Genomic DNA, 27,900 nt, shown 5'->3' on the forward strand with positions numbered 1-27,900 from the left:
CGATGTATTAGATCAAACATACAAGTATCGTGTTAAGAAACTCAAATTTCCATTTTGTATGCGTTTGTATGTGATTGTTATCCAAAATTTTTGACTTTTGCATGCATTGAATGCCATGAACTACCCAAAATCGGTAGATAATTGAATACCATATCTACCGACTATAAACAACTGAATCAAAATATATTTACAAACGGTAGTTTCTTAAACATATATTGCTACTGATTATGAAAAAATCCCAAATTGCAAATTTTTCATAATGGGTAGTTATGTAAAATAAATTAGATACCGATTATAAAAGTAGTCCCAAGAATGAATTTCTCCAAACTTATAAAACTTGGTTTGTTTTATCTTTTAAATTTGGTAATATAGTCAAATGACTTATCTACGGATTGTATTAGTCGTCCCAAAAACGAATTTCTCCAAACTCATGTAATTTGCAATTCTTCATCTTAATGTATTAATATTCACATCTACCTATTAAACATGTCGCTGCAAAATATAAATTTGGCCAAACCTAATAAATTCTGATTTTGCGAACTTTGTAATCTTTAGTTGATAAATTCATTTATCCTTCGATCATAGATGTTGCCCAAGAAGTGAATTTACTTCAAAATTTTAACCTTCATAACTTATAATCGGTTGTATTTTGTTTATATTTATCAACCGATTATTGTACAATCATTTGTAGAACGACATCTTAGACCCCCGATTTTACTTGTTTCTGTTTACAATAAACTCGTCAATATTTCTATGTGAAATCGATAGTCTTGGGTATACAATTAATACTGGTTATGTGATAATCGGTAGGCAAGTTTACTCTCATGCTTCTGATTGTTATAGTCTAACTTGTAGCTATCATATGTCGATCGTTGTAGCGGTTGATGATGACACGCATTTGAGGCATGATACTTCCCTACACTATGAAAACGATTTCATATGCTATTACCCACTCTTTTGTTTTTCAAAGATTGTATGTTATATGCTTAGGATTACAATTTTTTTTTGTTATATGCGCATTTAGTCATTTGCAAGTAAGGAGTAGGAAAAGCAATGACTTATCAACAAGGCAAAAGAGAAGATGTGCGTGGTAGTTCAGAATAATTACGTGAATTTTGATAATTCGTTTACTAGTTGTTACTTTCTTACCCCCATCGTGACAAGGCCCTGAGATAGTTGTTATTTTTTAACCTTCCTTATTTCGCTTTTCCCTAAACAACAAAATAACGAACAATTGGTTCGTAAGAATTCGTTTACTAACTACCAAATCAGAAGTAAAAGTACATAAACAACATTCAGATAACAGATTAAATGTACATGAATTATTTACCGATTATAGATCAATATTCCAATAAAAATTTCTAAGTCATAAAGACACACACAATCGGTAGTTTAATAAAAAAAAATAAACACACAATTATAATATAATCGGGAGTTAATCCAAAGACATTTCTTCCGGTTATGTTGCATTTTAGGTACAATAAGAATATAGTTGTTGAAGCAAACATAATCAAAAGCATATGATCACACATATCTACCGAATAAAATGTCGCCTCAAAATATTTTCAATTTCAAAATACTATAGTCGCGAGTGAAATACCACCACTAACCTCTCGATTATATCGAATCAATGTTTCTCTTATGCTTCTAATCCTCTATTATATTTAGAAGGCAACTTTTTTTTTAAAACTACCAATTATATCCATTATAGGTCACAGTAAAAAATAACCTATTATAATAGGGAGTTCGATATTATTGAGAAATGAAGAACACAAGCATAATTGGAAGACTAAAACCTTAACTAAACTCCCGATTCTGGGAAAGTAACCGAAAACCCTGTATTTTTTTCATCGATTCGCCAAATTAAAGCAGCAGAACCCCAAAAAAATGGTAGAATCTTACCTAATTTGGGACATTTGAAGTTCCCGGATAGTTTGATTATCAAAATCACCAGCAGAATCTACATCAGCGACTTCATCTACTTCGCGCTCTACGCTTTCTTCATCATTTCAGCAACAATATCTTTGATTTTTGATCTTTCTCCCTCTTTTGGATCAGGGGTTTGAGGGGATACGTTTTTCATTCGATCTTGATGAGGTTCTTTAGTGATAGTCATCGTTTTATAGAAGAATCGACGATGATTTGATTCAGCGATTAACTACGAAGATGAATTGAACGAGGGAAATTTTTTCCCTTTCCTACAATTGGTAGTGAAGAAAAAGAAGAATAAATAGAAATGAAATTAGATTAGGCTTTGGTTAGTTTTATTAGTGAAAGGGTACATAAGTAACTTTACATAACTTTCGGGTATCCCATAGCCACAAACCTTAGATGGGTGTCAATAGGTCGCCCCCAATTCCTTTCGGGCCGTCCTTAAAAATTTCGGGAAAAAAAAACCTCCATTTATTTTAGTTTTCTTTAAAAGGTGAAATAGTTAGATTTATTTTTAAAAAAAAGGTACAACTAGGAAAGTGCCTAAGCATAATAACAAATGAAGAAGAGCCACCCCAAACAAACAGCTACAACAAAGACCTTAAATCTACACTCTCCGTTTCTGGAAAAATGTTACTTTTACCTTTTTATTTTGGCCTATTTTTAGGCTAAAGTGAAAAAGTGAAAGTAACACTTTTTCATAAATGGAAGTGGTATAAGTCACCTCCAAAAAGAATAAAACCTAGAATTTCTTGGTAGGAGTCACTTTCCCACGCCCCAATTTCTCATTACTAGGACCCAAATCCTCAATCTACACGGAAAAGTCACCCAATTGTTTTTGAAAGACAACTGGCATTTTGACCACCACAACCAAACATAAGACAAATCAGTGCACCCCCTAAAGTCATCACCACCGGAATCGATCCTTAAAACATCAACATATAACCACCAGATCGATTTGGTTAAGTACCAATAAGATCGAGTTTCGACTTCTTTCTTTATTGCTCTGCAAAACTGAATATCCTAAAAAAATTCAAACTATCTTTTCTTCTTCTTATTCAATTTCTTTCGCAAAACTTCAATTAGATATCAATTTTTTATTAGACTATTATGTGTTGCCTAGATTTACTCCGGTTTTAATTAGGGTAAATTTGGATAACACTTAAATTAGGTTTTTATGCTTTCAATTAAACTTATCCTTGTTCTACAGGGATTTTAGAATCAAGTTCTCTTGATCGTCTTCTAATGGCTGACTATTGTCATTATGAAGAATATAATAGCCTTAATGACATTTTGTTAACATGTGATGGTATATTCATGTATATCATTGACGACGATCTCCTCCGGCGTGACGTTGATCTCTGCAACTCGGTACAAGATCCATGGCTACCGGTTCTAATCGTGATTATGATGTTATGTGCTTATTACACCTTGCTATGGGAACATCAAGTTTTGAAGAAGTTATCCAAATGGTTGGAAAAAGTTCCAAAAACCATCCCTCAGAGAACATCTGATTTCTATATGAATATGTACTCGATACTTTTAATGCATCTTGAATCTTCTGTATTAGGGGCTCTCATTAAATGTATTTTCTACTATTTTTTGTTGATGATGTATGAATTTCTGTCACTTGTTAACATTTTATTAATACAATTAGGCCAGGGGTAGCCCCTTGTTCCTTCAACAAAAAGAAAAGAAAAGAAGAGATTTGGTTAAGTACCACAAGCTTACCCTCTGCCTCTGGCCTCAGCGTGGAGCATTTTATCTCGAGCGCACTAACGAATCCATGTACGCATGGAGCATTTTATCTCCAATGCTAAGGGTGAGCATTTGTCCACAATCCGCGGATTTAGTCGGGAACATCCGTATTTTTACGGGTAGGTATATGGACCGTTCGTTAATGGATTGGATGCGAATGTGACTTTTATTACGGATTGGATCCAGATGCAACCTTGAAAATCCGTTGGACATCCATACCCGTTAATATTTTTTTTATCTAACTTTTCGGTACAAATATCAAGTTCGTACATTTTTCTTTTGCCAAATTAGGTACTCCTTTCATGTATTACTTTGATGAGCTTACACAAGGCCAAAATATGTATAGGTTGAAATACTTGATCCCAAGTACGACAAAAACATCTTATTTTTTTTCACTCTTCAAATCTTGAGTAACTTCAAATAATAACATTTAAATCTAATTTTATACCCTTAAATAACGTAGTCTTATTTCTAAAATCATTCATAAACCTTTTAAAACAAATCCAATAGATTATCCGTATCCAATCCGTCCATCTGTACATCCATTGAATGCTGGATTGGAAGCAGATGCCAAATTTAGAAGTGAAAATTTAATTTCCCCAGTTTAAAATCCGTAATGAATTGGGTTGGATGCGGATGGGATGAAAACCGGTCCATGCGGATGAGTGAGTAGTATGCCGAGCGCACTAGCGAATCCAGGTACAAAAAATCAGGCCCAATAGAAAGCCCAATCCAAAAACCAAGTTGAGTAAGAGAAAGAAGGGTTTAGGGTTTTAAGAAAGGGAAAGCGGTATCTCTCCCTCCTTCCCTCTCTGTTAGTCTTCCGAATTCATTCTCGAAAAAATCCGCGAAAATCTGTTAGTACCGCTCTCAAGCGTTTAGGGTTTACTTTAGCCAGTTTATTGTTTAAGCGGTTGGAATCTCTCTGTTAATCTTCCGAATTCATTCACAAAAATATCTGTTAGTACCGCTCTTGATTAACACTATTATTAAGCTAATTCAATGGAGGGATTGAGAACTTCACATGCGAATTTAGTTGTATATATACACCCTTCAAAAGCGAATAAGGTGTCTCAAGCCATTCTTCGTGAACTCAGTTCATTGCTCTTCAAGTAAGTGTTTTCTTTTATGGTTCTGAATTTCAATATCATTGAATTCGTTAAAATTGTTTAATTAGAAGCCTACACTAGTGCAATCACAATTGGTTGGACAAATTCTTGTGGGATACATACACTTATAAAGTTGAACGATTAGGGTGGCTACTATAGTCTTCACTCATTTATGAGACTTCAAAACTGTTGATGTGGTTTTGTAGTTTTCTATTCCTGTTGCTTGCTCTACGTTTATGTACCTGAATAAGTTTGGAAATCATTAAGTCTTAAAGCCTATTAATGTTCACCATATGTTGGTACTCCATTCATCATGTTCTAAATGGTGGCACTATCAGTGCAAGGCAGCAAGGCTTAGATGCAGAATTTAGAGGTGCAGACTTTAGTACCTTGAGATTTGAACATGAGTTTAACTTGTCTATTTTTCCATAAAAATGGAGTGTGCTCTGAGCACTGTATTTTAAAGGAGCCTAGAAATCCAAATTTATAAGTGGGTTATACCATATGGGAGGTTAATAGCAGCATGATCCTTTTGGATTTCCGTAGTCTGTTCGTTCTTATGGATATTTTGTCCAATCTTCGAGCGGTACCATATAGTTCCCCTCATTAACGGGAATGGGATGGGTTGCAGAGTAACAGGATCTTGATGTGTCCACAAAATTACAATTATGGTGGTGTTGCTTAGATAATTCCTTTCATGTAAATTAGAGAAAGCCATTTGTATTATATGTTTGCAGGTTCTGTGACTATGTTATGTTTAAAAATGATTGCTGCGTTTTATTTCACTAGTCTGTTTTAATTTCACTTGTCTGTAATTTTGCTTGTCTGCTTGTGATTGGCATCGGCAGAATCCCTGCTGTTGGGTTCCCTGCTTTGGTTCATTTATATTGAAATAACCTTTGTGATACCCATTTTTTTAGAAGATCATAGAGGCTATCGTCATTTTGTTGCTTAGATGGTACAGAGAAAGTGAAGAAAACTAGAAGAACAAGCCCTTTCAAGTTATTTTAGTTTATTTACTACATTGGAAGTTATTTTTAGTTTATTTACTGACATTGAAAGTTTTTCTTTCTCAGGTATAATGAAATGTTTGATGGTGTTGTTTTGGCTTATGACGTAGGGGTTCGGAATGAAACTGCGAGAATTCTTCCTGGAGTCCATCCTTTCTATGGCGTAAAGTTGACAGCCGAACTGCTACTTTTTTCTCCAAAGCCTGGCATGCTTGTAGGTAATTGAGACTTTACCCTTCTGGTCTAGCTTATATGATATCTGTCTGTAGCTGTTCATTATCTGTATGTTTTTCATCAAATGCTGTCAATGACTTAACTATTATGCATTAGTTTTCGTAAAAGTTTTCTTATTCTAGGTGGTTTGCTTGCTGAAGATTTGTCTTTCTAATTTATAAGTTTGTGTATAATCTAAGTGAAGTTGTGAGCAGTGCTGCTGCCTCCAAAACTGTACATGCTCTAAGATAATTCAGACTTCACCCAGAAAGACTTAAAAGAAGTGTGTATGATACTATGATATCCAAAATAGTGGTCAGCAATTAGCAGTTGAAAATCAGGTTTAGGAAACATTTCATATTCTATTTGACCTACTGTAAATTTGTACTTTGACTTTACGAAGTACTATTTTTAAAATATCGTAATCAAGCAGCATGATAGTTTTTCTTCCGGAAAATGGAATTCTTTGTACGAGATTTTACCTTCCGATTCTGTTAACTTTATTGATCTTACATTTTTCGTCGCTTTTGATTTTTGAGCAACTTTTTGAGAGGTGTAATTGTTTTCATTCTACACTTTTTAAAAAGTGCTTGTGATTCTTACCTTAAACTATGCTGTTGTTAAAGTGAATAATTTTGTGATTCTATTGTCACTGCAGAAGGGAAGGTGGTGAGGATTGGAGAAGACTCCATAAATCTTGTGGTCCTTGCCTTCTCTTCTGTTTCCATAGTACAGGAAGATATTCGTAAAGATTTCAGATATAAAATTGTAAGCGCATATCTTTAGCTGTTTGTTTCAGTTCCCTGTTGAAAATATTACATACTATGGCGGATAGGTTTTAGCTAGAGTGCGGTTAATATGTATCTAACTTATCTTATGTAAATTTCATTTAGAAACACGGTGAGGAATCGTTGGCCAGTAGATCTCACAAGCGACATGTGATCAAGGCTGGGAGCACAGTTCGCTTTTTAGTTAAGAGGTAAGAAATTTTGTTATGCATTTCCCTAGCACTGATACGTAACAATGAATGTCATAATTTTGCCATTGACATTATCTGCAATACAAAATTGTTAACTTTCAAGTTCTGTTTTTGAGCTCTAAACAGTTCTTTGTGGTCCTTTTGAATGCGGCTGATAGTAAATTTCTTTTTGTAGCTTTGATGAAGAAATACTACACATTTCAGGATCCCTGATTCCATCCCATACTGGAGGCGTTGATTGGTTGGATAAAAATGCGGAAGAAGGTTCACAATCAGAGAGGTTTGAAACATTGTACTCTTATTTATGTGCATTAACTTAAATGTGTGGGTCTATTCAATCTCAAATCTGTAGGAAAATCACGTTGAAAGACTATCATTTAGAAACTAGGAGGAAAGCACACTAACATGAATACCTATTGTAGGAGCATCAAGAGAGAAAGGGAGACTAGTAAGGTAAAGGCAGGGCTTGATTCAGGAGCCTGTAGCGAAGATACAACTATGAACAGTGAGCGAAGCCGGTCAAAGAAGTCAAAAAAGGGAGACTGAAAAAGTGAAAAGGCAGAGCTTGAGTCTATTGAAGATACAACTGTGAACAATGAGCAAAACCGTCGAAAGAAGTTGTGAGAACTACGAGCGAGGTGTTTGTACTTTTGCTTGTCAGTTTTGTGTTATTAGCTGTTGTAACAGCTCATCCTATATAAGGATAGACCCTTCCTTGTTCTCTCTTTATCACAATAATGGAAATCTCTCGGACACTTTTGTATCCTTCCTAAATTTTACATGGTATTGCCTGTAAAAAAACACAACTGTTGCTGTGTGCAGTGATGCAAACTAGATTTGGTTGGTTGGTTTGGCCTCCTGATATGAATTTGCCTTTCTGGAGTCCCGAATCAGTTGAAATGTTTGCAGGGGTTGAGTTGTTAGTCTAAATGTCTTAAAATACAACCATGGATTATATAGCCAGAGTCTTTTTTTTTTTTCCCAATAATCTTACATTTTCATTTTATTTTTTTGAAGCATGTTTACTTTTAGATTCTCAGATGGGCAGCTAATCCAAATATCATCCCTCTTTCTTTCTTTATTTCTTCAGTTGGTTTTCAAGTTGATTTTTCTAATTGTGGAGTATTAGTTTAGACTTTTGACTTCTGATGGGTTGTATTTTACAGTAGTTTATAGTCCAGTGTCCCTTTTTATACATAATACGTGATGATATAGCTGTACTGTATTAGTTTATGGTAATCCTCTAGCAAGTTGTAGGGGCATCTAACTATAGATTTGTACATTTTTATTAGTTCATGTTCAGATTAATAAGCACCCTTCCATCCACTTGCTATACATAGTCGGGACTACAAAAACAAACATATATCGAGCTCCTCAGTATTCAAAGAAAGCCATGGCTTCTCTTTATTCTCTTAACTCCATTTGCAATGCTTCTTCCAGGGGTTTATCGGCAACCCCTAGTTCCTTTCAAAGTCACAACAAAACACAAATTTCTGTGATTAGGAAAATTAACTATGATTATCATCCTCGGATTATTCAGTGCAGAGCTAATAAAGATCAAGATATCCAAGATAAAGACACTGGCAATTTCATTGACAGAAGAAATATGCTTATTGGTTTAGGAAGTCTGTATGGTGCAACAGCAGCTGGGTTGGATGCCGAACATGCGGCTATGGCGGCACCGATAGGTCCACCTGATTTATCAGAATGTGGTCCGGCGCATCTCCCGGCTAGTGCGGCACCAATAAATTGTTGTCCACCACCAGGCACGAAGATCATTGATTTTCAACTACCATGTTCTTCCACTCCTCTCAGGGTTCGTCGAGCTGCTCATTTAGTTGATGATGAATATGTCGCTAAATATACGAAAGCCTACGAACTTATGAGAGCTCTTCTTGACGATGATCCGCGTAGCTTCAAACAGCAAGCCAATATCCATTGTGCATACTGTGACGGAGCTTATGATCAATCTGTAACCGGTTTCCCTAAAATGGACATTTACGTTCATGGTTCATGGCTTTTCCTTCCATTCCATAGATACTATCTTTACTTCCATGAGAAAATATTGGGTAGTTTAATTGGTGATCCGACTTTCGCTTTACCATTCTGGAACTGGGATACTCCAGCTGGTATGAAATTGCCGTCCATCTTTGCAAAGAAGGGTTCTTCTCTTTATGACGAATTTCGTGACGCTAAACATCAACCGCCATATCTACTCGATCTAAACTACCACCTTAATGTTGATCCTAATCTCCCTGCACAACAACAGTATACTAATAATCTCACTACTATGTACCGGCAAGTGGTAGGTGCAAAGACAGCAACGCTGTTCCTAGGATCTCCGTACCGCGCCGGGGAAGCGGAGAATCCTGGTGCTGGAACAATTGAGCATGTTCCGCACGGTCCTGTTCATAATTGGGTCGGAGATAGAACGCAACCTAACCTTGAGGACATGGGTGACTTTTATTCTGCAGCGAGGGATCCAATCTTCTACGCTCATCATTCGAATTGTGACCGAATGTGGACTATATGGAAAGGTTTAGGAGGGAAACGGAAGGATTTCACTGATCCTGATTTCTTAAATGCTGCTTTTCTTTTCTATGATGAACACAAACAGCTTGTGAGGGTTTTTTTTTTTAATTTTTTTTAATAGGTCAACAAAAAAAGAATAAAAAAGCGAAACTGTACAGTGACTAGGCTATATTAGCGCTAAGCCAAAAGGCTGCACGCCAATAAAACCTATTTAAAACGAAAATAAACCTCTCCAGGCCATTCAACAGAATAAATAAAACCTGGCCTACCCTCATAAAACTCATAATTTTCCTCAGCCAACAAACAAGCTTGTTTGGCCGAGGCATCAGCTGAAAAATTAGTTTCTCTGTAGCTATGAACATAACTAATATTGTTGTAAAAACTCTTCGCCATTCTCCACTTCTGCATTAGCTGCCACGGCAACTCTCCTTTTTGGAGAGCAAAAATGCAACTCATCGAATCCGATCTGACGCATAGATTTTTGACATTCCATCTTTGAGCAACAACTGCACCATAGATCACCGCACAAACTTCAGCATAGAAGTTGGTCTGCCAGCCCAGACCAATGCACAAAACTCCCAAAACTGCCGAGTTAGAATCACGAAAAACTACACCAGAACCAGCTTGGCCCGGGTTTCCAAGTGATGCACCATCACAACAGATCATAAGCTCACCTGGATTAGGCGGCGTCCAAGTAACTTCAATTGGAACAGAGTGTTTGCAAGATCTATGCTTCACTCTAAAGAAATTCAAAATTCGCAAATCATCTAAGGCATTATACATGTGGCCCTTTATTCTAATTGAGTTATCACGAATTACCTGATGAACCCGTACCTTAAATTCAAGCCATCGAACTCGCATGTTCTCATAATAAGCCTTATTGCGCAGCTTCCATAATTCGGTAACTATTACAAGATTTGCAACAAGCCACAGATCCTTTATCATCCTACTCCGTCCTTTTGCAACCTTGTAAGAGGCCACAATATCTTCATTCGGTTTCAGATTAAAAATATCAGTTGCCCAATTCCAAATCTTCTTAGCAATTTTGCAATGCCAAGTAATATGGCTGACATCTTCACAATCCTCCCTGCACAAGAGGCACATAGAAGGCATCTCCCTACCTGTCTTATTTATGATATTATCATCAGTAGCGCAACATTGTTTATTAAATAACTTCCAGTACTGAACACTTATAGTAGGATGCACAACACTTCTCGAGAATAGAGCTGCAGTTTGTGAAATTTCTACAGGTGCCCTGATGGCAGCCTTAGCCGACTTGACAGAGAACACGCCCTTGCTGTCGAAGTCCCAAATTTTGTAATCATCTCCACCACCAATAAGAGGCAAATTATCAACATCAATATTGCATCATAACATCAATTCCTTAGTCTTTGGAGGAATAACCCAAGAGCCATCAACAATAATATCACTAACTTTGGCCTTAAAATCATTAAGACCCTTTTTAGTGATGCCAAGTCTTTGCACAATTGAAAAATCAGCACACCAATTATCAAAAAATAAGGAAGTATTAGCACCATTACCTATAATTGAGCGCGTATGCCTTTGCACAAAATTATGCACCAATCTGATTCCTGGAAAAACCGAAGAACCCAACTTATAATCGATCAAGTTGCCATTTATCTTGAAATACTTCGCCTTCAAGAATCTGGCCCAAGTCTTATCAGAGTCACGGATCAAAACCCGAAACTTCATAAGCATGGCCCTATTAACATCAATCAATTTCTTAAGTCCAAGCCCACCTTCACGCCTAGAAAGGCATAAATCATCATAAAGAACCGTAAAGTATTTACGCTTCTCAGCATCTCCAGACCACAAGAAATTTCGAATGGCCCTTTCAACTGACTTGATAGCCGTGCATGGCCATTTATACACAACCATGGAATGAAGCAAATAACTAGAAATCACTGATTTAATCAAAACTAGACGAGCCTGAAAAGACAAGAGCTTACCCTTCCAACCTGCCAGTTTATCCATAATCTTCTCCATTAATTGTCGAACATGAATATGACGCACAATACCAGGTTTTAATTGGATTCCCAGATATTTATCTGGGAATAACGCCCTTTCCATGCCCATAAAATTTGCAATAGCAACAACACGAGAATGTATGTCGCCACCATAATAGAACTTGATTTTGGCATAACTAACGTATTGACCAGAAGCAAGCTGATACATACCAAGCATCTCCTTCAAATGCTGCAAACTGTCAAGATTACCTTTACAAAAAATAAGAATATCATCCGCAAAGAGTAAATGAGTTGGCGCCACACCTTTCTTGCTCACCATATGGTGCATACTTTTCTCTACAAACAACTTAGAGAGATTGCGGCTCAAGACATCTTCAATAAGAACAAAAATCAAAGGTGAAAGAGGATCACCTTTACGCAGACCTCTAGTGATACTGAAAAAACCTTCAGGGCTACCATTAATCAAAATAGAAATCCAAGCAGAGTTAAAAATATTAAGCAGCCACGAACACCATGCATCAGAAAAGCCATATTGACGAAAAACCTCAACAACAAATTCCCAACTAACCGTGTCAAAATCTTGGGCTATATCCAGTTTGAGGCCAACATTACCATGCTTCCTTTCCACAGTAATCTCACTGATCAGTTCCGACGCCAAATCTATGTTTTCATGAATGTTTCTTCCCTTTATAAACGCCACTTGCTCCTCAGAAATCAATTTTTTCAGCACTGTACCAAGTCTGGTAGCCATAATCTTTGTAATGATTTTGAAGAAGAAGTTGCTTAAACCAATTGGCCTATAGTCCTTAATAGCATCAGATTTATTATTTTTTGGGATTAGAACAATAAAACTAGAGTTAATGCCATTAGGAATTTTCCGCATCTCCCAACAGTTTGCAATAGCCTTAAAAAGATCTCTAGAAATAATGTTCCAACAGACTCTAAAGAAATAACCTGTAAATCCATCAGGGCCAGGTGCAGAATCCGCGCTCAGATCAAAAACAGCTTCCTTAACTTCATCCAAAGACGGAATAGCATCCATAAAAGCACTTTCAGCAGCTGAGATGCTTTCATGCTCATATTCAAACAACTTTGGATCAATATGCACATCTCCACCATTGAATTTTGCACGGTAGTGATCAACAATGTAATCTTTTATTTCATCCTGCAAAAACAAAGTAGAGTTAGTAGAAATCTTCAATTCAGAGATTGTGTTTTCGAATGGTGTTGTGGAAAAATCGAGTATTTTGATCACCATCTTCTAACCAACTAGTTCTCGATTTTTTCTTAAGCATAACTGCCAATTCAGTTCGCACCTCATCAACATCTTTCCTGGCATCGGCAACCTTCAAAAATTGCAGCTCACACCCAACATTTTGATCCAGAATATCATTCTCCTTATCAAGATTCAATTCCGCTTGTTTTAAGCGAAACTGAACATCCCCAAACACAGTTCTATTCCAAATCTTCAATGCATCCTTCAGTCTCTTCAATTTAGACGTGAAAACAAAAGGAGGCGCACCATCCAGCCTGACACTCCAATTTTCCTTTACAAAATCCAAAAAAGATGGGTGAGAAAGCCACATTTTCTAAATTCTAAAATGAGCCCTATTTGGCCTTGGACTATCAAAAGCAAAACCAAAAAGAGGGGAATGATCAGAGCAAATTCTTGGCATAGATTTGCACCTCCAATTAGCATACTTATCATGCCAAGCATCATTAATAACAGCCCTATCATGTTTAGAAACGATTCTATGAATGCCACTCCGACAATTAGACCAAGTATATTTCTTCCCAATAGCATCTGCTTCCACCAAACCATTGTCAGAGATCCAACTTCGAAATTCATTCATATATATTTCTTTGATCGTCCTTCCACCCTTCTTTTCATCTAAATGCAAAACACAATTAAAATCACCCAACACCAACCACAGAATAGAAATAAATCCCAACCCCAGTTGACTCCAAAGAGACCTCCTTGCCACCGCATCAGAAGAAGCATGCACAGCCGTGATATGATTACCAGAAAAATCCAAAGTGATAGCTTGTTTTGAAGAAGATAGAACATTCGGCCTTGCCAGAGAATTCCTCCAAAAGACCCAAATGTTACCTCTCTCACCATTCACCTCATTAGTGATAACATCTTCACAAAAATCAATCAAGTTTAAATTCCTAACAAAACGTGTAGTGCAATGAACCTGCGGCTCCGCAATACAAATAACATCAGGATTGTGCAAGCGATAAAGCTCACTCAACTTGGCCCTTGCACCATCTTTAGCCAAGCCTTGAGCATTCCAATAAAAGACACGCATTAATTAACTCTGTTCTTCGAAGGGCTTGCCGAACCCTGTCTGGAAGATTTACCGCCTCGTGTTTGAACTTGACTAACATTTGCCACAGTAATAGTCTTCTTTTCAGTAACTTTTGGTTTTTTCTTTTTGTCAACTAATTCCTTATTCTCACGCTCATCCAGTTGTTTGTTAGCAAGTAACTCCAAATTTCTTGCATCCTATTCAACTACCTTGGGAGTATTTTTTGCTACCGTGTCCACCGCATCTGCAACTTCGTCATCAGTTTCAATAACTACCTCATCAATTTCTTCGGTCCCAGTTTCAAATCTATTAGAAAGCGTTAAGTTCTCTAAAGATTTAGCCGGAGTAGATCGTCTTGAAGTTTTAGTGGCGTCACTAAAACTAGCTTCATCATGATCATCCATAGGATTCTGACTAGCAGCTGGGGAACAAGCTGCTACCATAGTATCATCATGTTCATTGTCAATAACATTAACCAAACTTGGCTGGGTTGCGGCATGTTGCAAATCTAAAACCTTTTTCCTCAAATTCTCTAGCCTTGTCTTAGCCACCTCTTGTTGAATTCTAGCAACTTCAACATCAACCTCACGTTGCCAGGCTGTCTCTTTCATGGCCTCATAAGTCTTATAAGCTTCCATCTCTTGCATCTCCAGATTAGTATCATCCTCCTTGCGCAAATTATCTTGCACAGTTTCCGCAAGTTCTGCACCATCATTGCGCAAAACTGATTCAGCACCATCATTGCGCAAAACAGATTCTGCACCATCAATGTGCATCACAGGCTGAGTCCCACCACTATCGTTGGCATCATCTCTGCGTTGTACGGAATGAACAACACCATCATTTCTGCACAGAGTGGACAACACCTTCATTGCGAACCCCAGATAATGACGTACCATCATTGTGCGGCACGGACAATGCCTCACCATCATTGTGCATCTATGATTCATTACCATCTTCACCCAATTTTTCACCAGAACTAGCACTATGCTCGGGGAAAATTGTATGTTTTCCAGTAGCCATCTCAAGAATTGAATTCTTCATTGTTTTTGGATCATCCCCAGGCTTGTTAGTTTGATCGTTCTCCATGATTGGAGGATCCTCCGGCACGTTCTTGTTACCTTTAGGAATTCTTTCTTTTGGCCAGAAATTCTTAAGATCATCCATATCAGCCTCAATTGATTTTTTGATCACAGGATCAGTTTCTACATCAGCCTTGTCTTTCAAATCATCATACTTTTTTGTTCTACAATCAGATTTTTTATGGCCAATAGATTTGCAATAATCACAAAAACTTGGCCTATTTAAAATTTCATAATCTTGAACAAAAATTTCTTCATTCTCTTCACCATCAATCAAAATCCTTCCTAAAGGTTGAGAGAAATCTATGTCGATCAAAGCAGCAGCAAAGTAACCATATTCATGACGCAGAGTACGCGGATCAACAGAAACCGGCTTACCAAGCCCTCTTGCCATTCGAAAAATCGTCTCTTCATCCCAAAACTCCATTGGCAAAGCCGTGAAACGAACCCAAACTGCATCTCTAGTAATCTTATCCTTCCCAGGATCAAACATAGGCGTCCATGGATGAATTTTAAGCTGTTGGAACCCTGTTTCAGATTTAATCCTCCACGGACCATCATAGCTTACTCGTTTTCGATCATCTTCATTGTCTAGCTTAATAACAAAATATCTCTTTTTCCATGGAATACATTGATCCGAACCTGATAGCTTCTATTGATTCAATAAATCTTTTTTGACATCCTCGAATTTTAGGGTTTTGAAAAATATCAAACGCCCAACCAAACTAAAACTCCACACAGCCTTAATTCTAGCATGAGTCTCTCGCGGAATTTTAATCAAAACATCATTGTTTGTTGTAGAACGAATTGGAGGGTGAGAGAGCGTTTCAGCATCAATCCTTGACAAAACATGTGTTCTCTTCTTTAATATAACCGCATAAGAGCCTTCCTTATGTGCCCTTGATTGCCATCTTCATACAGATTCCTAAACGCGTTAGGATTGCCATATTCATGCAGATTCCTAAACGCATTAGGATTGCCATCTTCGTGCTGCTTCCCAAACTCGGTCGAATTAGGGTTCATAGCATTAGGGTTTGCAGCGTTATTCCTTGGGATATAGATGCTCTTTGTTCGAGATTGATTCCATATCCTTTTAGGTTGATTATCTTGATGATTGCCTAAAACAGGCAGATTATTGTCTTGATTTTGCGCCATTGAAGCGCAAAATCATAAGGAGTTAAAGAACGCAAAGAAAGAAAGGGAAGGAGAGAAAACCGGAGCTCCTTCTCGCGAAACCCTACTTTTCGCTTTTTTTAAAAGCTTGTGAAGGTCAAGGTACGTTAAACACTATCCCCATGACCTTTTGCTTGTTTGAATCATCTCACCTGCAAAAATTAGTGCCACGTCAGATCACGGCAAGTCAACTACTAGAATACAGTGTCAATATAGCAATTTTCCCCGCTTAGTCTTATGGGCTAGATTGGAGGTGCTAGATTAGCACTTAAGTGATGCAATTCAAAAAAAAGTGTAACAAAAAAAGTTAACACTAGTTCTCTCTCCTACCAGTTGCTAGCATGTGAACTAGCATGCTAGATATTTTCGCTGAATGATTCAGCGCTGGGAAAAGTACCTTTTCGCAGAATGGTTCAGCGCTGAGAGATTTATTTTTGATCTGACGGCTGAGATTTAAAGTGCTGAACCATTCATCGCTGGACGCTGAATGGTTCATCGCTGGGCTGACGTGGAATACTAATCTAGCTGTTAGATTAGCACTCCCATAAGACTTAGGAGATAGTCCTGACTGCTAATCTAGCTGCTAGACTAGCACCCCATAAGACTAAGCCTTAAGCATTTTTGCTAGGATGTTCGAGTTATTGAATTTTATAGGGATTATCAAAAGATAATTATTATAATTGAAGTGTGATTTTTATCTGATATCAACAACTCTACGTAGAATTTGATAACCTTTTCCCGCAATCTTGACTTTTTGAGGCTATGGTATCCAAATTTTTATTGATGTACTATCCGTTCATGGTAACTTCGGAAAATTATCCACATTTTCTCGATAAACTCTTGTTCAAAAATCACCTATTCATAGTATCTTTGGAAAATTATCGAAAAAAATATGTGGTATTTTTCGTTACTTTCAAGTGAAAATCAGATTATTATCATACAAATTATATATTCAAAATTATATATTCAAAATACTCTCCCAAAAATTATACTTCTTCCTCAACAAAAAATAACATAAAATTTAGCAATGTGTCTGCATTACACTATTTAATCATTAATAAAAGCTCTTTTTTTCGAGAAAGAAAAATTATTAACAAAATTAGTCTTGCACATAATATATGTCGCTAATAATTAATTGAAAACCTGCAGATCAGAAATTGTTTAAAGCAAGAGAATCTAAGGTATAAGTATGAGAATGTCAAAATTCCCTGGTTGCACACGAAACCAGTGGCTCCTACCATGAGGAAAGCCAAAAGGAAAATATCGTGGAAGAAGGCAGCGACCGCGACAAAATTCCCAATTTTACTTGATAAGGCAATACAAGTTTTGGTCAAAAGGCCAAACACAAAATCAAGAAGCAAAACCGATAAAGAAGATAAAGAAGAGATATTGGTAATAAGTGGCATTGAGCTCCATAGAGGTGATCCTATAAAATTTGACGTCTTTATCAATGATGAAGACGAAGTCAGTCCTGAGTCATCTGCATTTGCTAGTAGTTTTATTAACGTTACACAAAAACACGGAAGGAAAGATAAGAAAGTAATTAAAACTCGTTTGAAATTAGGAATAACTGACATTCTTGAATATTTAGATGCTGAAGATGATGAAGATGTTCTTGTTACTATAGTACCGAGGACTTCAGGAAAGAAAAAAAATGGTTGTTTCATTTGAAGGTATTAACATCGTGTTCGCTTCTTAACTAATCATTTTGGGATTAGTAAATCTTTTAATTGTTGGGATTCCTTTGTCTATCACGTATTCAAGTGGTTAATCTTTGTTGATATAATTGTATATGTACGTTTTTATACAAAATTCAAGGTTTTTAAGTGTTTACGGTAAAAATAAAACACTGGAAAAGTTGAAAGAGTCTTATAAAAAAACGTGTTAGTATGTATATTGTTGAATGAGTCTGAATGTCATTTTATGCTTATAACTTGTTTGGATAACACATGAAAATTTGTTTTTTGACTTCTAGAAGCTAAAAATCTAGAAGCCAGCTTGTGTATCGAATTTCAAAACGATTTCTAGAAGTCGAAAAAGTTGACTTTTTGTGAAGCAAAATAGTTTTGCTTATGACTTTTTCTTTTGATATCCAAACGCGTTATTAGTGCTCAAATACCCTTTATGCTTGGCGATGCTAAAAAAACCATTCGCCACAATTTTTTTTTTCCTTTTTTGATAACGGTTAAAACATTATAACACTAGTAATAGTAAAACTAAAAGTGAACCATATAGACGACAAAGAATGTTCCAAGGCTGAAAAATATTTCATAAAATATTGTATAACAACAAACATTATGGTGTTTATATATTTATTTTTGAAATTTCTTTATAATCTTAGCAACCCAAGAAGAGACAAACAAGTCAACATATATAACTCTTGACTATATTTAGGTGGATGCTTAACTTCCACGTGGATAGCGTACGAAGTAAACTGGGTTTCTCCAAAACCAAATTGTGTAGTTGGATTTGATTTGATTAAAAATGTGGGCTTAAGATGAGAAAGGTCAATCACAATAAAATAATACTCGGGGAAAATTGGGTTCCGCATAAAACAAATATTTATTTTCCGCGAGTTATCCCATGTCTTACCAACATTACAAATATGTAGTCTTCCACGACTATGGATTAGCTTTTGTCTGAATTCTGGACAAATTTTTGTACAATTTAGAAAATCATAGTGCTTTCTCTGATGGTGCGGGCGACAAAAATAGTGTAGTCCAAACAATCTTTAGATGACACTCTCTCTCTACTGTTTTCACTACTTAAATAGACCGTGGAGGAGTATGAGAACTCTGGGAGTCACCATTCCCATATGGGATTTTTTCAGCCACACTAAATTTGGCTTACATATTTTTACTTCTCGTGTTTAGGATAAAGTTATTTGTGCGGAAATAAAACCTCATTATTTTTATTTTAGGATGTTAGAGTACTGCTCGGTCGAACCCACCAAACATTGATATATCAAGGTTGATTGTCAAATTTTAGTATCAAAACTCATAAGTTGCTTGGTTAGATTAATAGAGTCAACTTCGTTAGGTTAGACTATGAAGTGTTGTAGTATCGAGACATACACGTATTTCTCTGAAGACCTAAAGAATCCAAAGACTTATCGACATCAACGAAGACATCATCATTTCACTTGAGGTTATTAATACATGACTTGACTTGTTTTCATTTCTATATCGTTACTTTCAAGTCGTTTAGATTGTAAACATAACATGCGAAGTGATATACATGAAATCTTAGTATTAAAGACTTGATCATCTTATTATGATCAGAGTGTCAAGGAAGAATATACCAATAGTTGTAAATGCTTAGTCATGTTATATTATATTACGAATTGTAATGCTTATCTTTTGAACTTCGTAATTATGACATCAACATAATAATCTTTACAACATGTTACTAGATTGTGTAGTGAACTTAGGTTTGATTTCATTCCTAAAAAACTATGTTTTATTACATGAGTTTAAGGAAGTAGACTTACAAACTTGTTTCTTAGTTGAAAGAAATCAATATGATATATGGTCATGTTTTCATTGAAGATCTAAGGTTAGCCGATCCTTACTTGTATAGGGAATTAAGTTAGATTCGATCGTTACTTATGTTGGGAGTCATGGTAGAACCGATCCCTATCTATGTTTGGAGTCAAGGTAGAACCGATCCCTACCTACATTGGTAGTCATGGTAGTACGATCTCTTTATGCAAAAACCGATTTCTATAGTCACGCACACTTTATGGTTTGTCTGATTTTGGAAATCGTGTTTGCAAAATAAGAAAATTCAAAATGTCGACATAATGAGTAATTTGAACATGTGTACAAATCTTATCTTTTGTTGTTCAAAGATATTCCTTGATAATCAAGGTGAGATCCAAAACCGAAATGTTTGAGAATCTATTTGAGATATGTATATGTTTTGTTTTACCAGCAAGCAAAACATATTTCTGGAAATATGTATTAGTTAAGTGCTAACAAATATTGAGTTATCCAAGAGGGATTCCGCTTATACAGTTGGATATTGGTTAGAATTAAACAAAACCGAATTTAGCTGTTTATACAATATCTTGTGAATATTTTCAGTTATGGAAATTCCTTAATATCCAATCAACCTTGGTCTATAGATAATGAAGTTTTTTCTTCTTACAAACTTATCCTTAGATAGGCACTTGATTTTTTAGTCATTGTTGTAGATGACTAATAGTATTATTTGTGATACTATCTCCGAGAGGAGAGTAACCTATTTAGGAGAAATCTCTTACGTTCGCTAGTTTAAAGACTTCTTTGGGATAAAAAAGCATCTAGATGGTACTGTTGGTGGGAAACTAGAATTGCATTGTTATTTTAGTTTTCAGTTATTGATTTGATTGACTAATGGTTGTTAAACCTTGATTGCACCTAGTTTGATTATTCTTGAGAGCCTTCTCTTCTGACATAAATTCACTCAAAATAGATCGATGAGCGGTAGTTCAAATCTGATTTTAGATCTTACATTAACTTGTGATCATCCTTTATTAACAAACTCCGTTCTATGCGTGATAGATCATCAGTTGGAATCAATTTTGTTATTGTGCAGGTATAGAAGAAGACATTGAATATTTGAAGACATGAAGAATTATTATTGGTTTCGTATGTTTGTGATTTTTGCTTCCTGCACAAACTTGATCATATGGGATCCGACTAAGCTTGTTTTTCTTTGATAGACTTGATTGATTATTCGTAATAAATCGACATCACTATGGTACTCTTTGAGATCATTAGTTTGATTGCTAATGGAGATATGATTATTTTGGTAATCATGATCTCGATTGATCTAAACGTAACAAAGTATTTTATTGATTTATATATAAGATCTTTTTTCGTACTCAACATAAATCTATGATTAGCTTCTTGAGATTCAAAAGAGGTTACTTACTGTTTGGAATACGATCGAAAGGAGTTGAGTGCTTGAAGTTTTCACAGCGGCTGAAGCAACTTAACTATGTTTCTAGACTTTGAGTATGCTGATATGAGTAGCATATGTGACTTTATTGGTGGGGTCATTCTGTGTCTATTTAGTTCTTCGAATATTGCTCGGGCATCTAGAATTCAAGAGAAACACGATTCACTTATATGTATAAGATAAAAGAAGATAGAAATTCGGTATGCTAAAACAAATCTGAGTCTTTTTTTCCAGACACCGTTGGCCAGTAACTTCATTTTAGGGGTCTACACTGTAATCAACAAGACAAGATACGAGGTTTCTGGACAAAAACACATACTTTCTATGGTTAATTCTACATTCCACTATAAGAAAAGAGATAACTTGAATCATTATGATTTTGATCTAACCACGGTCATATTTTTGTCAGTTGGTCAAGTATTAACTGTGCATTAGGAGTAAAACATGCAAATCAGAAGCAGCTATTGCAATTGGGTATCTTTTTTTTGATGAGTGTTAGGATGTAAATGACTTTCCGCCTCGATTTTTCTCACCACTCTATTTCTATTCGAGATGCATCTATTGAACTGGAAGTCACTAGATGACCGCTACCACGGTGGGACGGACAACCAAAAAAATTGACGCAAAACTAAATTTTGTATACACAATTTAGTTCCGCCATAATGGCACGGAGTCGGACTTGTAAATTTGTAAAGCAAAATTGTAAAGCAAAGAAATGTATCATTTTTCCTGAAACAGAGTGAAAATATCACTTTTCCTGAAACAGAGTGAAAGTATTTCTATTCCTGAAACGGGGTGAAAGTATCACTTTTTTCTGAAACAGAGTGAAAGTATCACTTTTCCTGAAACGGAGCGAAAGTATCATTTTCCTGAAATGGAGAATTAGTTGATGCATAAACCAAAATATGGCTGCATAATGTGTTATGCATCATTTGTTAGTATTTGGTGGTTCAAGTTACGTATCTTGACCCATGACCAAATCCATATATATGCCCGCATATGTAGCGGGGGAATTGTGGAATCAGCCGAGATAAGCTTTGACAAATAAGTGAGAACCTGTTTGAGGGTGAAAACGGTTTCTGCTGATTTCGGTAATTTCGGGCGTGTGGGTGAGAAACGAGTCTAAACCCTAAACAATGTACGGCAAGGGAGTACTTTATATTCGAGAGATCAATCTGTACAAATCCGGCGTAAACCAAAAAATGGCCGTTCCAGACTTTCTTCGGTCACAAAGAGGAGGAGAAGGGTTGGTTTTGGGGAGGGAAGCGAAGAGAGTGTTGAGACCAGAATAGTTGATTCTGGAAGAGTAGTTGTTTTGTGACTTGTAACAGAAAGTGGGAAGCTAACAGATGGGAAAGCTAGCAAACGTTTTCTGAGTGTTGTATGCTCCTGACCAGAACTTGTTGTTCGGTGGAAATAGGTAATGCCTATTTATACAAGTCGAAGCGAAACGTATTCTGGTCTCATTAAGAAATGGAAAACGGGTGAGTAAATTGGAGGAGGTGGTAACCGGTAATGCTTGGAATTGATGTTCCATAAAAGAAAGCGTTTCACCATTACACCCTGTATTTACTAACCGCCTCATCCTTATGACACTTTCTTATAACGAGCGTAGTGTACGCCGCACGCTGTAAACCGCCAAACCAATACCCAATAAGCATCCCCCAGTTTGTGACATGTATTGATGTCTCGAGTGTTTTCGTGGAAAACATGTAGCATGTTGTTGTTGTCTGGCAAGTTGAGATCGGGAGACTTGCCGGCTCGGTGATGACCTTCAACGGTCGAGATTTTGCATCTTAAGAGGAAGGTAGTTGTTGATTGTTGCAACCTTTCGTTTGGTAGCCAGTGGCATGAAAGTATGATCAGTATGACTTTAATGTGGCCCAGTTTAGGCGCGGCCAAAAGTTAGGGTTTTGGCTTTGTTTAGGCACGACCAAACTAGGGCCAACGGTTTCCATGCGTTAGCTGGTAACCTTGGACGGCTAAGATCTGCATCTTAGATGAAACAGTGGCCGTTGATTGTTGCATGCCTTCGTTTTGGTATCCGCATAGGGAAGGTCGGCATGGTATGGCACGGCAAGGTGATTGGCATGTCATTTAGCACATGTGGCACGGCATGCCTTGGCGCGGTTTGGCGTGGCCAAGACTAGGGTTTTGGGCAAAAAATTATCATGCATTGTTTGGCGACTTTGGACGGATAGGATTTGCATATAGGATGGAAGGGTGGACGTTGATCGTCGCACGCCTTCGTTTTGGTAGCCGCATGGGGAAGGCCGGCATGGTATGGCGCGTCAAGGTGGTTGGAATGCCATTGACACATGTGGCATGGCATGCCTTGGCTCGGTTTGGCGTAGCCAAAACTAGGGTTTTGGGCCAAAAGTTGCCATCCATTGTTTGGCTACCTTGGACGGCTAAGATTTGGATCCAGGATGGAAGGGTGGCCGTTGATCTTCGCACGCCACCCTTCCATAAGATAATCAGTATCTAAAATAAAGATTTCCAAGCATTTATAAGATTACAAGTCAGAAAAATGCAAATCTCAATGAGGTTGTGGACAATGGAAGCTGGAATTTGAGATTGTGCAGAAATCTCAAGGCAACAGAATTACAACACACGATGGACTTGTTTGAAATGATTAGTACTCCACCAGCTCTTAACGACCAAGCAGATGCTCTTCAATCTCTGTGGTAGTTGGATTTTCAATTAAATCTTGTAACAACTGGTTAGTTGTATATATATGGAAAGGCATTTTATCAGGGGTTGAAGAATTAAAATAAAATTGTACTTGGAAGATTGGATATGGCGAAAATACTAACATCTGGGAAGAACATTGGATCCCAGATGTTAAACATCCTGTCAATAAACAGAGTAATGGGGCTGAAAACATCGCAAAAGCTAGTTAACTGCTCACTAATAACAAAGAATGGTATCAAACCAAACTTCAAATGTGCTTTGATGAAGCAACAATTGCAAACATCAAGAAAATAAACATTCATGTGCGCAACAGAGAAGACTCTGCACACTGGAATCTAAAATCAAAAGGTATTTTCACTGTTAATCACCATTGGGATATATGTTTTTAAAACAAAATTTATGCCTGATTTTGATGAACTAGGATTTTAATATGGATAATATTTTTCATCATGAATATCTAACGTAGAAAAATGTTATTGACGATAAACAAATGTTTTTAACATATTGTAGAATTCAATTTTTATCTCCTACAAGAAAATGAATTGGGTCTATAAATTTTTACTAGATATACTAGACATAATGAGGATCATCCACGTTAAATTTAAGAATTTTTGGATACAAAAAGTATTTTTAATATAATTTATAAAATCACATACGTTGCTGAAATTTCTGATGGGCAGAAATTTAACCCTAATTGAATTCGTTTGTCCAATCTTTGTGTAGCTATTTTGAATTTGTGTCACATGAAACATATAAATCATGAACTTATCTTCAAAACCCAATTTGAATTTTTCCATTTGGATTTTTAGTTTGACAGATGTGGTGATTTCGAAATTGTTGTGTATATGTATACCCAAAACATGAGTCGTTATACTTGAGCATACAGATTAGAGATGTTAGAAATTACATAAAAAATATGTTTTGATTCTAATACTTCATATTCTTGTTTTGGTAGTGAAAACTAAGTTATTTTTTTTAAATGGCCAAACGACTATAAATTTAGCCATCACAGTTAGTAGACATTAAACTGGAGGCTGAACCATTACAGGGGATAACACAACACAAGATAAGTAATATACTATAAAAGTAAGGAAAATAAAATAAAGGGAAAAGCAGATAAGTGTCGAGACAAGAGTTGTTGCAGCCAGATAATTAAGTATACATCCTCACTTGGTCCAGTTCTACAGAATAAATCTTCGATTCCTCCAACTTAACACCAGCGTTACTACGACCACGATTACAGTAAAACACTACTGGCCGCTTTCAAGACGTGGGTATGTTGACATTTAATTCTTATAAATGAGACACGCGTGACATACAAAGGTGCATTACTCCTCCAAGGAGAAGAATGACTAACAAATGTGAACCAAGACCAGTTCTCTCCAAACAGAAGAGTGCCAAAAGACTGATTGGAAAAAAAAACATAGTGTAAAATTCCTCGAAAACCTGCCGAGAGAAAGACCCAAACTGCTGAAACATCCACCGAAACCACTTATAGTCAAAGACAGGATTCATCTTACACCTATATCAAACATATGTACTAGAAGCCCAAGACCCCGTAGGTGATAACTGGCTTAAAGTCCTGACAACAAGATATAACCAACATTAGGATAAACTGAAGACCAGCAAATCATCCCAAGAGATTGATAGAGTATAATGATTCGATAAGAAAACTCTAAAAACAACCATCCCGGCGAAATGATGCATAAACCACTGAAGTCCCAAAAGAAAACAGAGACAAGCTTCAAGCCTAATCAAAATATCCTCATCAATGTGCCGAGAAGGAGCACTAACTTTTCCGCCAACTTTTATTTTGGAAAATAAAGAACCACAATGACATGGAACTAACTAGAAGTACCTGCCATCCTTACTAACACAAACACTAAAAAAACCTATGATATAACCACCCAACATGCATTGAGAGTACATAGTCCACAAAGAAACCTTACTCTTCAGATTGATCAAACAACGTATATCATACTCTTTGAGGACCAGGAAAAAAATACCATTCCATTCTCGAGAAAACAAGTAAATGTCAAGTTGAATTTGTCCTAGGGTATCAATACTAGTAACTACGAGATGGAAAATAATATAGGTGCTCTTGATGACTAACTCATTCTTCCTATTTTTCTCTGTACTACAACAGTACCAAACATGATCCATGCCACAACAGTCTTCAACTTGCACTAGGTAGCTATTTCTCGTAAATAACAAACTAGTAAGACACTTCCGCTCTTGTGAGAACAGGTAGAAATCCAGTCCTATTTGTCTATAATCCTCAACATTTTTAACAACAAAGCATTGGTAGGCAGAATAGACAACCCCCATAAAAGAATACAACCTTGAGAAACAAACCAAACCGACAACAGTCCAAACCAAAGAGGTCAATGTCCTTTTTCACCTCCCTGAGATGTTCTATAAAGCTAAGATCATGGGAAGCTATCAAAGAAAACTGCCCGTTCTCATCTTTTTATCAGTCTCAAAGAAATGGACATCATGATGGGCTAGGCTTAAGATAATGAAAAAATAAACCACCACAACCTCCATGTGAACAAGAATAAGCTTTCCACTACATGAGATACAAGAGAAATACTTTTCTGTAGAGGGAAGGACTTCAATTGCATCTGCAACTATTGAATAGACCGATCCATTGACCAGACCAGTCCAAGTATTGACTTGACCCACTGATTGACTTTGACTAGTCAAAGTAATAATTTAACCCACCGATTGACCAGGATGATTATTGACTAAACCCGAGCTTTGACTCTGGACAGACATCCCGTTGACCGAGGAAGAATCGCTGCTGACTTTATATAGGATTAGGTCATCAGAACCACTGTTACCGGTCGCCGGAAAATTGTTATGGCTCATAGGACTTCCAGTAATGTACAAAGACGGGTATTGAAGGACTTCCAAAAAGGAGTTGGTATCTTCATCCGTGATGCACATACCTTCAAAGAGGTCACACAAAAAATTCGTCTCAATAGCCAAAACGCTAGAGAGGTTTCGATAAATAAGATTTAAATTCAGATGATTAAACATCTCGCCGATCTTCTCAACCTCCATACAAGAAAGAAGAACAGCTTGAAAAATTAAACAAGAAAGGCAAAACCACTAAAGATAAAACATGTCTACATAAGAGAAATAGCTTTAAACGGAATAAAAAGATGCAGTAGAAAGAACTCAAACAGGGTCTTGAACAGAGACTAAGAAAAATATACCACAAAGGGGAAATCGAAAGAAGTAAAGAAACCAGAGGTCGAACCAGAGAAATAAACGAGACAATGGAGATTACAGAGCATTCAAAACATGAGAGAACCAAAAAAGGATAGAAATTAAGGGTGGAGAAAGTGGTTTTGGGGAAGAAAAATAGTGGTTTTGGAGAAAACAGACGACTTTTGGGAAGAAAATGAGTGGTTTTGGAGAAAACATGCGGTATTGTCTGGTTAGTTGGGCTTGAAAGGTTCGTACGACTTACTCTCTCTCATCATATGTAATAGAGCTATTGATTCACAACTAACTAAGATTATTGTTAGAAATCAAACTAGTGCACCACATATGTTTGCTAATATGCTTAATAGAAAGTTTGAATATATATGTATGATGTTATAACTATATAGCTTTGAATCTTTATTACTTAAGAGAAACTTGGACTATCATATTTTACTTGGTTTTCAAGTAATTATGTAAGTGCATACCTTACTTATTTTTGGTTTCAAATCAAATGCTCACATCCAAATGATTATGACAGGTGAAAATTCACTTACTTGAGCAAGTTTTATTTTCCAATGAAATAAAAATTGCGGGAGATTGATCGATGTGTGGGGTTTTGCTAATTTCTTTATTGGTGTGGAAAGAATGGACAATACAATATAACCAATTGAGCTTCCAAAACAAATGAAGTATGTTTGATGAACTATTTGTAGATTTTGTAGTGATCAAATAACTGCATTCTAGATTGAAAATAAATTGATTGTTCAATCTTAGAATACATTTTAGGGAAATAAGATGTTGAAAATTATTGTGTATGACAATAAACGTGTGACTCATATAAGTTTGGAACTTATGAGATAGAATTTGATGCGTAACCAAAACTGAAATAATTAGAAACCTAGTCAAAACAAATGTGAATATCAACTTTCACCAAGAAGTGAACATAATATTAATTATGAAG

At 36.4% G+C, this 27,900-nt stretch overlaps 2 protein-coding genes across 3 annotated transcripts; both read left to right on the forward strand.

Moving 5' to 3' along the window:
- The first annotated feature begins 4,439 nt into the window (after positions 1 to 4,439).
- On the forward strand, positions 4,440 to 7,882 carry LOC113326291 (probable DNA-directed RNA polymerase I subunit RPA43). 2 transcript variants are annotated; one of them, XM_026574045.1, is made up of 6 exons: positions 4,440 to 4,802; positions 5,876 to 6,027; positions 6,681 to 6,790; positions 6,916 to 7,001; positions 7,177 to 7,281; positions 7,421 to 7,882. In XM_026574045.1, exons 1-6 carry the CDS (start codon positions 4,693 to 4,695, stop codon positions 7,545 to 7,547), a joined length of 690 nt encoding a protein of 229 aa, XP_026429830.1. In that variant the 5' UTR covers positions 4,440 to 4,692; the 3' UTR covers positions 7,548 to 7,882. The 2 variants fall into 2 exon arrangements, with proteins under 2 accessions (XP_026429830.1, XP_026429836.1); XM_026574051.1 differs by having other exon boundaries at positions 7,424 to 7,882.
- A 512-nt stretch (positions 7,883 to 8,394) lies between these two features.
- LOC113353825 (polyphenol oxidase, chloroplastic-like) lies at positions 8,395 to 17,759 on the forward strand. The gene is made up of 3 exons (XM_026597333.1): positions 8,395 to 9,627; positions 16,185 to 16,190; positions 17,238 to 17,759. The coding sequence occupies exons 1-3, from the start codon at positions 8,395 to 8,397 to the stop codon at positions 17,757 to 17,759; spliced, it is 1,761 nt and encodes a 586-aa protein (XP_026453118.1).
- The last annotated feature ends 10,141 nt before the right edge of the window (positions 17,760 to 27,900 follow it).

Source organism: Papaver somniferum, chromosome 1 (genome assembly GCF_003573695.1).
Source record: "Papaver somniferum cultivar HN1 chromosome 1, ASM357369v1, whole genome shotgun sequence".
Taxonomy (NCBI): domain Eukaryota; kingdom Viridiplantae; phylum Streptophyta; class Magnoliopsida; order Ranunculales; family Papaveraceae; genus Papaver; species Papaver somniferum.

Bases quoted from the DNA above. Each gene is read 5' to 3' on its own strand.
- LOC113326291 (XM_026574045.1), top strand. From the start codon at position 4,693: ATGGAGGGATTGAGAACTTCACATGCGAATTTAGTTGTATATATACAC. The intron at 4,803-5,875 runs GTAAGTGTTTTC...TTTCTTTCTCAG, and splicing joins CTCAGTTCATTGCTCTTCAA to GTATAATGAAATGTTTGATG. The intron at 6,028-6,680 runs GTAATTGAGACT...TTGTCACTGCAG, and splicing joins AAAGCCTGGCATGCTTGTAG to AAGGGAAGGTGGTGAGGATT.
- LOC113353825 (XM_026597333.1), top strand. From the start codon at position 8,395: ATGGCTTCTCTTTATTCTCTTAACTCCATTTGCAATGCTTCTTCCAGG.